The 19,878-nt window shown below is 38.6% G+C and overlaps 1 protein-coding gene across 4 annotated transcripts in view; it reads left to right on the top strand.

The window, feature by feature from the left end:
* LOC126262288 (TBC1 domain family member 31) overlaps positions 1-19,878 on the top strand; it is a 296,133-nt gene that overhangs the window by 103,411 nt on the left and 172,844 nt on the right. For all 4 annotated transcript variants that reach the window (XM_049958811.1, XM_049958808.1, XM_049958809.1 and 1 more), the window contains exons 9-11: positions 794-1,038; positions 11,268-11,488; positions 14,663-14,796. In XM_049958811.1, the coding sequence (XP_049814768.1) occupies positions 794-1,038; positions 11,268-11,488; positions 14,663-14,796 (600 nt within the window). The remainder of the gene's footprint in view (positions 1-793; positions 1,039-11,267; positions 11,489-14,662; positions 14,797-19,878) is intronic.

Here is a 19,878-nt window from a genome sequence, read left to right as displayed (position 1 = left end):
GCTAGTCGGAAGGTACGTAGTGCTCCTCTCACAAGTGCGCCAGAACCCATGGTGTTGTATCCAGAAAGAAGAGGAATTCACAGAGGCAAAGCTAAATGACCTCAAGAAACTTCTTCCTTACACCCCTGCCCCCTCCCTGCCCCTCCTGTGTAGCATGCCTTCTATCTGAATTGAACATCATAGTGGAGAGGTAATGAAGAAGTTGAGTGATGTGTTGTAGAAGCTAAAGATACGTAAACAAGCAGCTCCAGTACGCTAATGACGGAAATATGGTGGTTTCATGAATGTGTTGGTATACTGTCAGTGTAAGGTATTTGCTTCAAAAGTGCTTGCATTGGAAATGTACAGTGTGGATGTCATCCAGTTTTCTTAAAGATTCCAACTGCTCTACAATAGGACTCAGAACTTTGTTCTGCCAAAGCAATCAGAGGAAGCCAAATTTCATTTTAACAGTAATTTTCTAATGTTAATGATAGTCAAAAAAGTAATTAAATGATATTTTCATGTGTGCTATTTTTATTTTTTTGCTGCAGACAAAGAAAGGACAGGCAGACTGCTGGCATGGCTCATTTCTTGCTCAAGTATTCATCTAATGTTCATGATTATGCCATAAATTAGGTACTTTATCAGTAATTATTTTACTGAGCCAAACTTCACGCCATATACTCACCTGTCACTGGTGATTTTGCCCTTATTTCTAGCATATTTTTCTTAAATAATTAAAAAAAAATTGGTATTTAATCATAAAGATTTTGTATGTTTCATTTCTGCTATTTAATGATGCCAATTTCAGGGCACTTTACATGCAGTCAAGATGGAAAATATTTAGTGACAGTCCTTAATATGGGGGAGATTAATGTCTACAAAAGTTCATCTGTTCTTGACAATGTGGAGCAACTGAGCCCAGCTGCAGCAGTGGAGAAAACAGTGTCCCAAGAAGAAAATGTTAGACATGAGGGAGCTTCAAGGAAAATTAGGTCTTCCACAAGTAATGTAACAAAACCATTGAAAGATAAACTTAGACATCTACAGAAACAGGTACGTTTGAGATATGTAATGTATGAAAAGGATAAATTGCTACTCATCTTAAAGATGACAGGTACAACAAAAGACTGCTAAACGCTAAGCTTTTGCCTGAAGTTTTCTTCAGAAAAGAAAAGGAAGAAAACTAACACACACACACACACACACACACACACACACACACACACACACAAGCAAACGCACCTCATTCAAGGGAGGGAATAGCACGGTATGGATTGTGAGAGAGGAGTTGTCACTGCCTGATGGAGCATGGAGAGACTAGATGGTGGCCAGACAAGGCTGCCTGGTGCAGTGTCAGAAGGCTGTGGAGGAGGAAGGGAGAGGGGGGAGTGGGGAGCAGAAAAGGAGAGCAGCAAGGAAGGGAAAAAGACTGTTGGCATTGGCAGAGAGTGGAGCACATTAGGGTGAGGGTGGGGGACGGAGGGGGCAGATACTATTGGATAGAGGGTGTGGGGACGGCAGGTTACCTTAGCTTAAGGCCTGTATGATTTCGAGAGTGTTATAAGGACAAGTCCCATCTTCGTAATTCAGAGAATTTGGTAGTGGAGATGAAGATCCAGATAACTCGTGTTGTGAAGCAGCCATAGAAATCAAGCGTGTTACATTTGACTGCATGTTTTGCCACAGGATGTCCACTTTGTTCTTGGCCACACTTTGGCTGTGGGCACTCATCCTGGTAGGAAGCTGGTTGGTCGTCATACCAATATAGAAAGCTGTTTAATGTTACTACAAGAACTGGTATAAGACATGGCTGATTTCACATGTGGCCCAGCATCTGATGGATTAGGATAAGCCTGTGACAGGACTGGAATAGGAAGTGCTGAGTGGGCGGATTTGGTAAGTCTTGTACCTGGGTGTTCAACAGGAAATGGGTTGGGACTGGGAGTGGTATAGGGATGGACTAGGATGTTGTGGAGGTTGGATAAGCAGTGGAACACCACTTTAGAAGAGGTGGGAAGGATCCTGTGTTAAAAGCACTGACGAAGGAGGTGGTTCAGTCATTCCCGTCCCCGGGTGGTATTGGGTAACGAAGGGAAAGCTTCTTTGTAGCTGATTCTTGGGAATGGTGGAGAGTTTGGAGATGTGTGAGTGTATGGCATGGGAAATTTGTTAACAGACTAAGTCTGGGTGCCTGTGTGAGACCTTCAGCTTACTGGTCAAGAGAGTTCGTGTATCTGCAGATTTGCTGTCCCCTGTGGCCAGACTGTGTGGGAGGGATTTTTTGGTGTAGAGGAGATGCTGGGTGTCAAGATGAAGGTACTATTGGTGGTTGGTGGGTTTAATGTGGACAGAAGTGTGGATCGTGCCATCAGAGAGGAGTAGGTCAATGTCCAGGAATGTGGCATGCTGGGTTGAGGACGACCAGGTAAAGTGGATGGGAGGGAAGATATTGAGGTATGAAGGAATGAGGACGGGATGTCTTGGCCCTGAGTGCAGATCATGAATCACCAATGAACCTGGACAAGACCAGGGTTTGGGGCCTTGAGAGGCTAGGAAGGTTACCTCCAGATGGGTCATAAACGGATTGGTGTAAGAAAGTGCCATGCAGGTGCCCATGAGCATACCATGGATTTGTTTGTATACCTTCCCTTCAAAGGAGAAGTAGTTGTGTGTTAGGATAAGTTGGTAAGGCATATGAGGAATGAGGTAGTGGGTTTGGAATCTGAAGGTCATTGGGAGAGAGGTAGTGTTCAGTAACAGCAAGACCATCGGCACGAGGAGTGTTGATGTAGAGAGAAGTGGTGTCAGGAGTGACGAGTAGGGATGCAGGAGGTAAAGGAATGGGGTTGGTAGACAGTCGGTGAAAGAAAAGGTTGATATCTAGGACATGGGAGGCTAGGTTTCAGGCAGTTGGTTGGAGGTGTTGATCAATGAGGGCCGAAATTCTTTCAATGGGGGCACAATAATCAGCTATAATGGGGCATCCAAGGGATTGTTGGGTTTGTGGATTATTTAGAAGGTAGGTGTGGTGGGTGTTATAGGGGTGAGGAGAGAAATGGGTGCAGGGAAGAGGTTCTGGGAAGGACCTAAGGCTTTTAGCAGAGACTGTCTGTTATGTTGGACTTCTGAGATGGGATCACTCTTGCAGATTTTTTAGGTGAAAGATTCAGGCAGTTGACAGAGGCTTCAGCCTAATGTAACCCACTGTCCCCACTTCCATCACCAAACAGTTTCGGCCCACTGTCCTATCTCCTCCTTGCAGTTCACATCCTCCACCCTCACTGCCCTCTGCTCTCTGCCACTGCCAGTTGTCTTTTTCCCTTCTCTGCTACTCTCCTTTTCCACTTCCCATTTCCTCTCTCTCTGATCCCCCTCCCCCAGAGCCTCCCAACATTGTGCCAGGCAGCCTTGTCTGACCATCATCTAGTCTGTGTATGCTCCAGCAGACAGCACTGACTCCTCTTCCTCCACCTGTACGCTGCTATCCCTCCTCCTTCCCTGCCCATCTCCAGGTTGCTTCTTCCACTCCACGCAACACCATTGCTTTCTGGCCACAGCAGCCAGAGTGAGCGGTCATGTATGCATAAGCTGTGCTTGCTTGTGTGAATATATATTTGTGTTCCGAAGAAGTCTTTGGCTGAAAGCGTAGTTTGTAACGGTGTTTGCATTGTGCCTGTTTGCAAATTCAGTATGTCATCTTTACGGTGAGTAGGACACACTCCTTTTCATAATACAGGGTGTACATAAGGTCCAGGAACACTTTCAGTTATTTACTGCACAAGGACATAAACATTTTACAGATGTTATACGTATTGCATTTTGAAGAGAAACACTGAAAGTTTTTTTACAAACATTTGATATGCGAACCATGAGTGACCCGGCAGACGTCAATGCTGTAATCGAATTCTTGCCATACCCGTCCCAGCATGGCATCGTCGACTGTGGCAGTTGCTTCCAGTATTCTCTCCCAGAGAGGTGGTACATCCACCAGATCTTTAATGTGTACCCACAGAAAAAAAGTCACACGGAGTGAGATCTGATGATCAGGGAGGCCATTTCATGAAACAGTATCTGAACTCGCCATGTTTGTGACTAGCGCTGACTATCACCAAATTAACAAGCTAAGCTGTGGTGGTATACATGAAAAAAAAACTTTCAGGGTTTCTCTTAAAAATGATGTATGTATGATATCTGTACGATGTTTGATTCTTGTGCAATAAATCATTGAAAGTATTCCCGGACGTTATGTACACCCTGTAATGTTGGTAGTGATAGTACAACTTTGACTTGCCATTGTTTGATATGTAATATATGATTTCCATTTCAAATTTTGGGCAGCATGCACACTCAGGAATTTTGAAAAATCAGTTTTACGTATTTCCCTTCCTCCAATGCTGTGTCATTATTGATGATGATATGTCTTGCCTTGTACAGATTTTAATAAACTGTGTTTTCTTTTTTTCTGTGTTCAATGATAGAGCATTTACCGAGAACCAATCATTAAAATCTCTGAAATAATTTAATGTGTTGCTTGTTCTGTTGGTTTCATGGTTTCATTATAATACTTGAATCATCAGCAAAGAACACGATTTCTGCTTTATCAGTGCAAGATACAAGATAATTTATATATAGCAGGAACAGGAGTGGTCCCAGAATTGAACTGTGTAGAATGCTTGTAGTAATTTGTCCACATTCGCAAGGAAATTTATTGTTAGAATTGTGTCTTTTCAGTTAAATTATTATTATATTTCAAAAGCCATAAACTTTGTTTCTCCAAAAGAATGCTGTGATTTATGGCAGTTAAATGTCTTAGATAAATCACAGAAAATGCCAGTAGGTGAAATCTTGTCATTCAGCTGTTTTAATTCATGTCCAGTGAAATGGTATATGGCATGTTAATGGACAGCCCATTCTGGAATCCAAATTATGACTGACTCAGAATTGTATATTTGGAGATATTCTCAACCATTCTTAAATATATCTGTGTAGGCTTCCATGGCCAGAGTCATACATACATTTCCTGGATCTAATACTACATCATGTTGTAAATAACTATGACTAATGAAATGAAAGTTTCAGCCACAGTTACAGTGGTCATGGCCGAAACTTTGGTTTTATCAGTAATTGTTGTTTACAATATGACATGGTACCATACCCAAAAGACCTTTATTTTAATGTTCCAAAATACATTACTTTCCCAAAACTTCTGAGAAGGAACTTAGGAGAGAAACAGTTCTTACTCCTTTTATTAAAGAGAGACTTAACAATGGCATACTTTAATCTGTCTAGAAAGATACCTTGTGTAATGATGGATTAAACATATCTCTGAGTACAGCAGCTATAACAGAAGTACATGCTTTTAATATTTTGGCTGAACTGTTATCAGCTATATGATACTATTTACTTTTAAAAAGAGTTAATTATTTTCCTGATTTTGCAGGGGGAAGTTGGAGTGATCCCATATTGATTGTGTTACTGATATCACATAAACAGCAATGCACTTTTTATTTTGAGCTGACTGTCTGTTCCTCTATTACATTTAGAAAGTAATTGTTAAAGAGGTTTGCTATATGTTTGGTGTCAAAGGTCATTTGGTCATATTTAGTTACTAGATTGTCTTGTTCTCTGATAGACTTTCCCATTTACCTGCTTATTACATTTAATATTATTTTGATTCTGTTTTTGAAATTATCAATCTGTAACATGACGTACAAACTTTTTGGCTTTCTTGTAACTCTTCTCAATAAAGAACTATACTTTCAGTAACATGTAATCAGCTGCACGTCTCTGCCAACCCAACCATTAGATACAGTTCTATCTTTCTGTTACATTGTACTTCTGCTTTTTGTTAACATAGTTTCTTTGATACACCACTGGTGCAATGATTTGCACTTTTCATTCGGAAACAGATGCAAAGAAATTTACTTAGAATGCATTAAATGCAGAAAACGCATACAGTGCCTCATGTACATTTTACTGACTAATGCTTTCCAAGTTCCTCCTAAATATATCTGTTGTAAGTTTATTAACTGTTATGATGGTGATTCTTCAGTTTCTCCTGGCATATTTGTTGATCGAAGAGTCCATGGCTGTACTGCTGGCTCATAGTGTCCAACAGGCACAATATTTTGGCGATCAGACATGTTGCCACCATCAGGTGTCCTGAAGAACTGAGCTCCTGAGGGCAGGCGGCCTCCATACATCCCTTCCCCTCACAGCCTTTCCCTCCGCAGTCCGTGCTCGTGGGCATGCATCTGCAGTCATCCAAATGGAAACCTATTTGTTTTTTCCATTGTGTGGATGACACGTTCGTCATCTGCCCCCATGGTAGGGACAAGCTCCTGGACTTCCTTACACATCTGAACTCCATACATCCCAACATCCAATTCACAATGGAGACCGAAGCGGAAGGAAGATTACCTTTCCTGGAAGTCATGTTCAAGAAATGAGCTGATGGCAGGCTGGGTCACAGTGTGTACAGGAAGGAAACACAGCACTCTTCTCAGAGAATTGGTGAACACTGGTACACAGGGCGCACATCATCTTGGTCATAGAGTTTGCCCCAGGAACTGGAATGCCTCAGAACTGTATTCCAAAAGAATGGGTACTCTGAATGGCATATTAGATGCACTCTCCACCCCACCACTTCAGTACAACATTTGGATATGGAAGAAGACATGGAGAAAGAAATAGCTACTGCATTTATATTGTACGCTGGCCCACTGTTAGGGAAGATCGGACACATATTAAAGAAATACCAAGTTAAAACTGTCTTTACCCCCCCCCCCTCCCCCAATAAAACACGAGTGCTGTTGGGAAGGATGAAAGATGATCTTGGCTTGTGGAAGGCCGGTGTCTGGCAGATTCCCTGTCAGTGTGGTAAGACTTATTTGGACGGACAGTGCACACCATCGAAGATTATTCACGTGAACATCAAAGGCACTCGCAAATGAAGTATCCTAACAAGTCGGTGGTCGCAGACCACTGTTTGTCCGAAAAACACGAGATGAATTACAAGTGTACCAAGATCTTGGCCCAGACTTCTAAATACTGGGGCAGCTTTGTCAGAGAGGCCATCGAAATTCACACCAGGGATGAACTCGTCAACCGAGACTGCGGTTATAATCTTAGCAAGACATGGGAACTAGCACTGAGTATAATTAAGAAGACACTCTGTAACGAAAACGATCTGGCGAGCTGGACGGAAGCAGCAACTACACCAACACTGCCACAGATGCTGACCCATGCGTACCCGCGACTACTGACATGTGCCTGCGGGCACAGACTGCGGAGAGAACGGCCCATGGGGGGAGGTGATGTAAGGCGGCTGCCCACCCACAGGAGCTAAGTTTGTCAGCGCACCTGATGACGGCGACATGTCTAATCGCCGAAATATTGCGCATGTTGCACACTGTGAACTGGCAGTACACCTGTGGACTTTTCGATTTTATGATGGTTTTCATTTTTTATTTAGAATTGTCATGTTGTTTAGTATGACGAATTGGCCATTGTGGCGCAGTAAACCTTTTAAAACTTGAGGAACATTAACTTTGTTGACTGTGTCCTCACATACAAAAATGTTGTCTAGTAGATTGCGCTGCTGAGCACAGTTTTGGTGCAAAAGTTTGCAATTTAAAATTACTGTACCGTGTTAGTGCTCAGAAGCCTTTAAAAAATTAATATTGAAATCACGACGAATTATCATTCACCTCCTTTTATAATGTAGGTGACCCAATAGAATTTCAGATTTTTCTATGAATTTTTCAAAATAACCAGTGGGAATCCAAAAGCATAATAATTTTAATTGTGCTGTTAGACAGTATGACTTCACAGGCACATGCTTGTGTATGTTGTTCTGAGCAAATACTAATTGTGTCCAAAAGTTTTGAATTTATGATTTTTTCACATATGTAACAACTTGTTCTTTCTCCATATTGCTTCTGCAACAGGAAGCTGCTAATTTATAATTTCCATCATTTAACATTTTTAACCTTGTACAAGGTCTGTTCAAAAAATTCCAGAACTTTCATAATATCGTGCCCATGGTGTGTTGGAGCGAAATGCAGTTAGCATCCCTGCACATACCTGTGTTTAATGTGTAATTGCAGTAAGTTACATTGTTGTATGTTTGTTAGTTATTGTTCAGTGCTGTATTGAGTAGAACGTAGTGTCGCACAGTTTCAGAGGTGCGGTGCAGAGTTAAAGTAGCAATGCATCTGCATTAAATTTTGAGTGAAACTCAAGAAAACCGTTACAGACAGACACACACCAAATAATGCAGGTAGCCTATGGTGATACATGCTTGAACCGTACTCAGTGTTATGAATGGTTCACAAGGTTTAAACATGGCGGGATGGAAGTTAAAGATGATCCGTTTTCAGGACACCCTTCGACGTCTACCGACGACTGTCATGTCAGGAATGTCAACGAAATTGTGCATGCCAATCAAAGACTGATTTTCTGAGAGATTGCAGAAGAATGTAACATTTCAGTTCTATCATGTCGTGAAACCCTGACGCAGCATCTTGGTATGTATTGTGTTGCCACTAAGTTTACCCCACAGCTCATGAGTCAGGACCGGAAAGGCCTTCATCTTGCAATCTGTGAAGAGCTTTTGGATCATGCAGATGGTAAATGAGATGTTCTTTCAGAGAATCATAACTGGTGATGAGATGTGGGTCTATGGTTATGATATTGAGACTAAGGTTCAATCTCCACAGTGGGATGAGAATGGTTCTATAAGACCAAAAAAGCTCATCAGGTCAGGTCAAGTCAGGTCAAATGACAAAGCCATGCTGGTAGTTTTCTTTGACTTTGATGGATTACACTATCGCTCAAAAGTTTTTGAACATTAGTGATTTTGAGAAAAAAATGCATATTGGGACCAGAAATGTTAGAAATATGCATAAGTCAGATTTGAAACAATCTTTTATTGAAACTACGAGGGTTGAAACTTTAATAGTGGTAACTATTTATTTACAGCTCGTACAAAATAGATATGTGTTTCAAAGTTTTACTGACCTTCAAAGTAGTCACTAGCATTGTGTATAACCCGTTGCCAGCAATAGTAGTCACCAGCATTGTGTATAACCCATTGCCAGCGATGTGGAAGTCGTAGGATACTCTTGGCAGTGCCAGTTGTGTTGACAGTTCAAGCGGCGCAGTCTATTGCCCGACGAATTTGTAGCAGTTGTGAAGCAAATGCCGTGAAGTGTTTCCTTCAGTTTAGAAATTGAGATGAACTCACAAGGACTTAAGTCATGGGAGTGCAGTAGGTAGTATAGCACTCAGCAGCCCCAGCAGTCAAACAAATCAGTAACAGCTTGCACTGTACATGCTTGAGCATTGTCCTGCAAAATGATGGTCAGGTGCTGCAGAAAGTGTCATCCCTTCTGTCTCTAAGCTGGTCGTAAGTTGTGTTCCAAAAATGAACGGCACAGAGACAGAAGCATTTCTTCACAGTAACTATCCATTTCTACTCTCCCTTTTCATTTTCTTTATATTTTATTTTCTGACCTGTCTATTTTTCCGTGCCCTCCCCCCTCCCATCTCTGTCATGTACAATGCAGTTAGCTTTCTGCTCCTATTAACTCAAACATGTTTTGCCAGTATTCACTGTTTTGCATATTACCCTATCTTCCTCCTTTAAGCTCACAGGTTTTCAAAATTTGTCCGGTGCAGTCCCCAACAATCAGCCTTTCCTCTCATCCCGTCTGGTAAGTCTCCCCTGACCTGGGATTCTAGGTGACTTTTCCGAACTCAGCCCATTTCCTAATCCTCACTGTTCCTTATATGTAAATCCTCATCCTTCCCCTTCTACTCTTCTGCCAGAAAATGAACCCACTGACTCCTACAGCTTGCAAGTTCAACTTTATGTATGTATTCTACTGCCACCTGCTGAGTAGATTTTTGTCTATCCAATTACATAATATACAGGGTGATTCATGAAGATATGCAGATACTTCAAAATGTTATTCTGCAGGTAAAATAAAGAATAAAGTTCATATAAACATAGGTCTGCAAAAGTTTAGTTATGTAGATATGGCTAATAAGATTTTGCCTAAAATTTAGCAACTTCACTAATATGAAGCCATTGTGAAATTGTATGAGGTTAAAGTAACGCATGATTTCCATTTCTTTTGTTGTTATTGGTCTGGTGAATCTAATAAAACATGTCCCAGATGTGTACCTGCAGTAGTTTTCCAGAACATCCTTAGAAGCAAAAACAAGATCTCGTAAATTTTTTAACTTATTAACTATTTGACTCAATTTGTTCTTTAAATTCCAGACAATTGCACAAAATTTTCGACAGAAATGGTAGAGAATTTAATTTTTGAAAAATGATGGTAATGACGTTAACTGAAACTGTATGAACTTGTTGGATAATCTGCTTTTATTAATACCATAGCACACGGTGAATTTATGTTAAACCGGAAAAAACAAAGCTCAGTGTTAAAGAAGTTGTACAGTGTACATACATTTTCACAATAAATGTGCAAAAATATCTCCACCGAGTTCAATGCATTTAGCTGCGCTTGTATGAACAAATTTTGTTGCTCATTTCAGTTTCACTTACATACACTGTTGTTATTATGTTCTTTCACTGAACAGTATAGAAAACTAACTCGTTTCAAGGTTAGGAAATGACTGAAACAACTCATGTACGGTTGCCAACAATGACGTAAACGTTTTTACATTCCTAATGGAAAGTAAACAAATTTTCTTGTATAATAATCCTTGCTTCTCTGGATCTTCTGAAACAACTGCAGATACACATCTGGGACATGTTTTATTAGATTCACCATATCAATAACAACAAAATAAATGGAAATCATGCTTTACTTTAAGCTCATACAGTTTTGCGATGGCTACATATTAACAAAGTTGCTAAATTTCAGGCAAAATCTTCTGCTGGCTGTAACCCTGTAACTAAACACTTATGGACCTACATTTATATGAACTTTTTTCTTTAGTTTTACTTGTAGAATAACATATTAAAATATTTGCATATCTTCGTGAATCACCCTATATATGCATGTACTAATTCATATAATTTTATCTTATATCAACGTAATTGTATGTACTTTTAAAAAATAATTCTTTAAGCTATATGCTAACTACATAAAGTAAATGAATATACACCCATTAAACAATGGAAATTTGAATTTATATCCCTTTTTAAGTATTAAACAAGCATTTTCCTGTTGTATATATAATGTCCTCCATTCAGAATAAAAATAAATTTGAGTACATAATCATCTTGTTTGCTATTATCATTTCAGATGCAGATGAAGCTAGACTTGCAACAGTTAAAGCCAATACTGAGAGAATTTGGGGAATATCCTGAAGCTTATAGGAGATTGATTTGGAAGACAATATTGCAGTTGCCTCATAATGAGTCAGCATATGTTTCTCTTGTAAATAGAGATTGTCATCCAGCATACACTGATATTGAAAACCAATACCCTTTGGAAAACAAATCACTTCTGAAACACCTAAAAAGGTAAGTGTCCTATATTTGCAAGTGTTGAAATGTACTACAATTTGTGGTACTGACATTCCATGATACACATCAAAATTGTGCTTTGGCAGATTTCAGTGTGAAGAAGTATGAAAACAGGCAGTAATTTATTATAATGGACCTTGGTATAAAACTTGTTCTGTGGCTATACATAGCTTTGGAGTAGGGTAGTAGGGTATTACTTAATAAATCTTTGGAAACTGTCCAACCATATTATCATTACTAGAGTACAGCAAGTACCCAGTACCTCATTGTAGGGTGCATGATCATTGCAAGTTTCAGTGTGACAAGGAAAAAGGGATAAATTCTCTTGAAATGGATCACAGTTTTATGTTTTTCTGATGGTTTCATGTACCTATCTGACAAACATCTCCCTGTATCACAATGTAAGTGCATTTCATATAAAAACCATTACAAATGTTGGATGATACAAAAAACCATAATGTTTGTTAATGACACAATCATTACTGATCAAACATGCAAACTCAACCTTATCGGACAATCTCACGTGATAGCTGAATAAGCCTACAAGTGGTACAAGCTAACCAATATGTCTAAATCTCACAGAACTCACAATATGTAATTAAAGCAAGCAAAAATGACCTGCTACCATCAGAAGCAGACATTAGTCATCATATACCAGTACTAATTGAAATATTGTGTGTAAAATTCTTGGGGTCCAGTTAAAAAAAAAAAAATTGAGTCAGCTCATAGATAAGCTAATCAAGGAGCCCAGTTTCATGCTTTGAAGATGAAATGGCAGGTAACCTGGAGTTGGGAGTTTAAAGCACTGAGTCAAAAATTAGAGAGCCTCTTAGCATTATGTATTTGCTTGAGTGGAATTTTAAAATTTGCAAAATAACCAATAAGAAACCATTATAAAACATTTAACACATATCATAACGAAAAAGATAATTTAAGTCATTAAATTCTTAAAGAAATTTGTTGGAGATATGCAAACTTTTTTTAGTAAGAGAATCTCTTTTAAAGACATTTTAAACAGAAAAATAATGACTTTTATCAGAGTTGAAAGACCTGAAACAAATGCATCTGTTCATTAAACCGACCTTAACATAAGGCAGCTACCTGGAGCTCAGCCCAGACATCGTTTCATCCCTTCATTTGGATCAGTAATTGTAGAGTGTACACACACACACACACACAGAGAGAGAGAGAGAGAGAGAGAGAGAGAGAGAGAGAGAGAGAGAGTAAAACTTAAAACCACTTATACACAAAGTAAGAACAACAGAAATAAATTGTAATAATCAAGACTAAAATGTAAATTCTGGTTCCTTTTGACAAGTGGGATTAAAGTGACTCGGGCTTTACTGGCAACCTGGAATGCTGATCTACATTGGGCGACTAAGACCAAAATAATGGTCACTGGTCAAAGTTAGATGTTGCCGCAGATGAGACTGCAAATTCAGCCTCTATATCACCTTAGTCAGAAGTAACAACAGGTGCTCATCATTTTTCTTTCTACTATCGTTCTTGGCTGTAAGTACTGGCAGCTCAGCATCCACAACCATATCAGTAGAAGCAGGAAATATGCTGGCTATGAAGATGCAAACCTGTGACCATGATGGCAAAAGGGAAGCACTAATTATTTGAGAGGTTTGACAAGTGACAGATATCGATTCTGACACACACACACACACACACACACACACACACACACACACGACTCAGAAGTACTTTTGTCATCTTATGGGGTGGTGCACCTAAGTTAAAATATTTATTCAATAGAAAAAAGGAACTTGCAATATAGATAATAGCACTTCTTGGAGGTATCTCTTTAAGGATCTTGAAATTCTTACACTCACTTTCCAACGAAATGAAATGAGCACATGGTACTATTGGCAGGAAGACCTCATCTAGGATTGTTTGGCCCTGGTGCAAGTATTTCTGTTTGACTTGTGCGTCCTTGTCGTGAAGATGAGACGAAATGACGAATGTTGCACAAACATTTAGCTCCCAAAGAAAGAAATCTCCGTCCCGGCCAGGAATCGTACTCGGGACCCTGCGATGTAGAAGCAGCGGTCCTAGCCACTAGACTACCAGCTGTCTACTACTTCCTGATATATTTATGACTTGATGATGGTTTTTGTTGCTGACCGTAGAAATCAGTGACACAATCACGGTACAAAACACAAAATAATTCCTATATAAATATTTCCTCCTTGTCTGTGGTTCAGTGCTCAAGATCAAAGTATACAGTAAGCTCCCATCTAACATGAAGCAAGATATTGTGAATCCCAAACATTCAAAAGAACATTAAAACTTTAGTTTGTCACTCACTCCTACAAATTACCTGAACATCTAATTTCAAGAAGCGGAAAGTTCTCTTAAATATATGACAAGTAGCAGAGTTCATTATAATCAAGTAAATATTAAGTTAATGGAATGAGATAAATGGCAGCTATTTAATTGTTTTTCTGAAGTTTGCAGCCTTCTTTCTAATTTTATTTCATTAAGTTTACTTGGCTTAAGCACGAATACCATTAAGCACTATAGTGCTAGTTCATTTTTAATCCGTAATGCAGAGTAAGATTCAATGATTTCTTAAACAGTTTAGTTTGTTACCATCCACAATGTATATAATTTATACACTGTCTGTTTCAAAGAGTTCTTTTAATTTATTATGACTTGTTTTGGATCTCTTTAAAAACCATCATCAGAGTTTGTGATATTTGCACATGATGCGCTGGTTGCAAGATATGATCAAGATTTTCAAACAGAAGCAAAATGTGTGCTTTAAGATTTGTTATAATTTTCTTAGATGTGCTTTGTTTCTTTATATCCTTGAAGTTTCTGCTTCTCGATGGGATCTGTGGAACGCAGTGAATGAATAAAAACAAATACAAATTAGAGGCAGGAACTTGCTCAATTTTTTTCAGCTTTTGTGTTAAAGCCAGGATAAAAGCTTAGGAAAACTAAAATTAGTCAGGTTAAAGTGGATGTGATGCTTAATGTCTGCAAGTTAGACAGATGAAGAAATGATTGCATGTAGGTAAAACAGGCATTTGCAGATGTAAAGCTACTTTTTAAGAACCAATCAATAGTAAGTAATTGTTTCAAAAAATGGAATGTAAAATAAATCTTTTATGTGAAAGCCTGATCATGATGTGATGTAATGATTGTTTTTCCATCTTCTAGATTGTTATCCTGCTTGGCACACTGGTGTCCATTATTCGGAGAAACGAAGTTTTTACCACTTTTTGTTTTTCCTTTCATCAAAGTGTTTCAGAGTGACCCAGTTGTTTGTTTCGAATCTGTGGTGACAATAATAAGTAAGTGGCTCTTGTGACTTAACATTTTCTTTCAGATAAATTAGATCAGAGCTAAATAAAGAATGTGGTATCTTTGATGTTTTTATGAGATCTCTTATCTTTATTCAGTGTATGATCTTTGATAATTAACTGCATCATCATTGTCTTACCAAAGTTTCCTGGATGAACTGTTCTAGTGCGTGCTGTTTATATGTGTCACTGTAAGTGAATTATACTAAGAGAAAGCCCTAAAAACTTCTCTTCAAACAGGGTTTCATTGTGTACTGCCAATAGACATTTCATCTTGTTATTGCACACCATCAGAAAGGCATGAAATTTTGTTCACATATAATATGGCCAGATGAAACTTTGAAACTTCCTGGCAGATTAAAATAGTGTGCTGAACTGAGACTCAAACTCAGGGTCTTTGACTTTTGCGGGTAAGTGCTCTACCGAATGAGCTATCCAAGCATGACTCAAGACTTGTCTTCTCATTTTTACTTCCACCAGTACCTCATCTCCTACCATTCAAGCTTCACAGCTGTTCTCCTGCGAAACTTGCAGGACTATTGCTCCTGGAAGAAAGGAGTGCCAGGAAGTTCCGTATCAGTGCACACTCTGGTGCCGAATGAAAATTTCATTCGGAGAACATCCCCCAGTCTGTGGCTAAGCCCTGTCTGCAAAATTTCCTTTCTTCCAGGAGTGCTAGTCCCTTAAGATTTACAGGAGAACTTCTATGAAGTTTGGAAGGTAGGAGATGAAGTACTGGAGGAAGTAAAGCTTTGAGTATGGATACTGAATTGTGTGTGCAGTTGGAAGAGCACTTACTCCCGAAAGGCAAATTCCTGATTTTGACTCTCAGTCCAGCACACAGTTTTAGACTGCCAGAAAGTTTCATATCAGTGCATGCTCTGCTCTGCAAAGAGGAAATTTCATTTTGGAAAAATTAAACTTTGTTTGTCCTGCAGAGGAAGACTGGCTTTTTGGTCAAAAAATTATTTTATTTTATTTCATAGTCCACTTTTATGACAGTGCATTTTGTCCAACATTTTTCCTATGAGTGGCTTCCATACATGAACTGTGATCCTATAATGTCTGCAAAATACACATCCAAAGCTGCTACAATCTGAACCTTAACTTGAATACACTAAGAGACCAAAACTGGTAAACCTTGCACAAAATTATACAGTGTGTAAAATTCTTTGAAATCCAATGGGAATCAACACATAACATGAACTAATCAAGAAGTTCGTTTCAGAACGATTTGATAGTATTTACTTAAAGACAAAAGTGTGTATTGTATAAAATAGATAAACAAATGTCTTATGCGTTGACCTCCTTAAATCTTGAAATTCTTATGTTCTCTGCCAAGTACATTCATTTCTTAATTATTGTTACTGCTGATAATAAAAACTAGCTTTAGCTGAACTATATTTCACACAGTCACAATACAAGACTCACTGCCAATTTTCATGTAGGCCTTGCCCTTCATGTTTAGGTTTCAGAGAGGAATTATGGAAGGTATTCAACAAGTTTCCATGTAATGTAAAGCATATAATTTATAATCCCTATCAGTTCAAAAGAAAATACAAAATACATATCTTACAGCCATTCTTTTTACAAATTTTCTCATTATCTGGACTCAAGGATTGAAAATTCCCGTTAGCTACAGAACAAGTAGTATTGTTCACTTTAAAGCTACATGGCATACAAAATATGAGAAGTATTAGACTTAAGCAAAACTGATGCAAAAATGAACTCTCTTGGTACATACTAATTCATTTAACAGTTGAGTATTACATCAGTGTTTGTGGACATATTGTTCACTTTTGTTAACTATCCAGTCCTCTTTGCCACACTTCCTCTTAGTAGTGGCAAAGATCGAAGTGCTATATTTTTGTAAGCTGCTCGATGAATTGCACCTTCCCTTTACTGGAGGTCTTCTTAAATCTTAGTTTCAGACTGCCCACTGATTCTCTATTTGGGTTCATGTTTTGGCTGTTCCCATGCTGTAACAATGTTTATGCCATTTGCAGCCAAGAATAGTGCAACACAGTGGCTTTATGGCACGGTGGGGCACCATGCATCGTGCATGAAGATAATCACCACCAGAAAACCACTCATTCAACAAATGCAGATTATTTTCCAGAATTTTTTTAATTTCTATTGATTCTTTGAACCTTTAAGAACATAGTGTCTACCTATACCTCGTGTAAAAATTATGCCCCACACCACAACAAAAGTTGAGTTTTTGGGAGTTTTAGTCACATATAACATAGTAAACTCCTCATCTGTAACTCTCCTCCCACACTCTCATCACATATGGAGAACATGGACTCGTCTGAAACGTAAACCTGTAACTATAACGAAGTAGTTTGGTGGAGAGAACAGCAAGATTTGAGATTTTAAATGGTTGTTTAAAGGGTTGTTAGAAATCACTCCTTTTTTATGAAAAGAAATACTTTATTTCAGAGACTGTTAAGAAATACATGTACCAAAGATGACACGATAAATAACAGAATTGCTCAAGCAGTGTTAAAACTGTGATTCATAACCAGAGATAATAAATGTTTCAACCAGTCAATTAAAGTCAAAGATGTTATAAAAATTTCAGTAGGAAAAATCCATGTAATATATATATATATATATATATATATATATATATATAATAGAGGGAAACATTCCACGTGGGAAAAATATATCTAAAAACAAAGATGATGTGACTTACCGAACGAAAGCGCTGGCAGGTCGATAGACACACAAACAAACACACACACACACACAAAATTCAAGCTTTCACAACAAACTGTTGCCTCATCAGGAAAGAGGGAAAGACGAAAGGATGTGGGTTTTAAGGGAGAAGGTAAGGAGTCATTCCAATCCCGGGAGCGGAAAGACCTACCTTAGGGGGAAAAAAGGACGGGTATACACTCGCACACACACACATATCCATCCACACATATACAGACACAAGCAGACATCTCACAAGCAGACATATATATATATATATATATATATATATATATATATATATATATATATATATATTTAAAGAAATATGTCTGCTTGTGTCTGTATATGTGTGGATGGATATGTGTGTGTGTGCGAGTGTATACCCGTCCTTTTTTCCCCCTAAGGTAGGTCTTTCCGCTCCCGGGATTGGAATGACTCCTTACCTTCTCCCTTAAAACCCACAGCCTTTCGTCTTTCCCTCTTTCCTGATGAGGCAACAGTTTGTTGCGAAAGCTTGAATTTTGTGTGTATGTTTGTGTTCGTTTGTGTGTCTGTCGACCTGCCAGCACTTTCATTTGGTAAGTCACATCATCTTTATATATATATATATATATATATATATATATATATATATATATATATATATATATATATATATTAGGAACATATTTATTTTACAGCTCCCACATTTTTTAAAAAAATTTCGGTAAGGGAAATTGCTACAGGAAAAAAAAGCCCTCTTCAGGCAAAACCTTGAATCGCTCACTTATGAAACAGACATGTTTCTTATTCACCTCCGGGAGGTGAAATGTGGAGCAATGCCGACAGGCACAAACAAAAAGTAAAAATGGTGCAACACTATCTAGTTTTCAGAACTAGTAGTTCCTTCCTTGGGGAGAAGAAAAGTATACATTGGGGAAGGATAAAAAGGAAGGGCAGGTCACTCTGATGGCAGGATGTGAGGGAGCCACCTGTATTGAGGACAAGCTAGATAGAGAAATCGTTTACTACATTTCAGGAACTTGTATTCACAAAGGCAACTAACCCTTTCTTTCCCAGCTCTCTGTGTGTTACTAAACATGGAACTCTGTAAGATAAGACTTGCATTTTTTCCTGTTTCCAGGACAGTATGTGTAATAACATCAGTAACAAAAATTCATTTGTTGTTGTTGTTGTTGTGGTGGTGGTGGTGGTGGTGGTAGAAGAAGAAGAAGAAGAAGAAGAAGAAGAAACATGTTTATGAACAGATTATTTTTTCTATTAAGTGAAACATGAAAGACACATAATAGGCAAGTGTATACAAGTATGTATTACACGTGAATCTTTGTGGCAGATTAAAGGTGAATGCCAAACTGGAACTCAAACCTGAAATCTTTGCCTTTTGTGGACAAGGTCTCTACCAACTGAGCTATCCAAGAACTTCTCACATCCTGCTCTCACAGCTTTACATCCACCAGTACCTCGCCTCCTACCTTCATTCTGGTAAGTTATGCATGTTGTCTCGTGCTAAGACCATTGCGCAACAAGAGTGTTGCATTGTCAGGAGAGAGTAAATGTTCCAGGTTTCTTGCACACACAGTTCTGTAGCAGTACAGACAACAGGTGCATCACAATGTGGGTGGTGTGAAATGCTGCAGCAGCTGAAAATATACTTCTCAGTTGAAGTAAGTGGGACAGTATGATTTTTATGCGCAAAACATCTAAATTGCACACCACGTTCTGGTAGTATATGTACCAAATGCAATGTCACATCCATCTGAAGTGAAATGATACCAGAAGTGTGACCATGGCTGCACAGACATGGGTGATGCTGGCTGGGAGGGAAGCCCATTGACATAGATTACAATGTACAGGCAATTGGGAAGCTGAAGGAACATATGGAGGAAAGAAATTTTCCAATGATGAGGACATTCACACAGCAGTTCTCAGATGGCTCTTTGACCAAGGAGCAGATATCCAGCACTGAGGATTTGAACGGTTGGTAGAACATTCTGACTGTTGTTTACAGCAATTTGGTGACTGTTGAAAAATACTGTCATGTATTTGCATCACTTTGAAGTGTAGTGCAGCATTCAATAAAAGCGACTTGGTTTGCCATAACAATGTGTACTTTTCTTTTGAAGCACCCTCATAATTATTTAAAGGTCTATATTTGACAATAATTAATATATTGTGAATAATGCTGGTTGCAAATAAAGACTTGCAAACAGTGTAACTGATAATGCCACAACTAATACTACCAAATCATTCATTCAATCCTTTATATTTTAAATAATACTGTAATATTGCCATAAATGAAAAAGTGGTTTATCTTCTCTCAGTATATGCCTTGATGGAACATGATTGATATTCTTCCCTAGTGCTTGATTT

This window comes from Schistocerca nitens, chromosome 6 (assembly GCF_023898315.1).
Source record: "Schistocerca nitens isolate TAMUIC-IGC-003100 chromosome 6, iqSchNite1.1, whole genome shotgun sequence".
Classification (NCBI taxonomy): domain Eukaryota; kingdom Metazoa; phylum Arthropoda; class Insecta; order Orthoptera; family Acrididae; genus Schistocerca; species Schistocerca nitens.
This window is presented reverse-complemented; position numbering and strand designations above follow the sequence as displayed.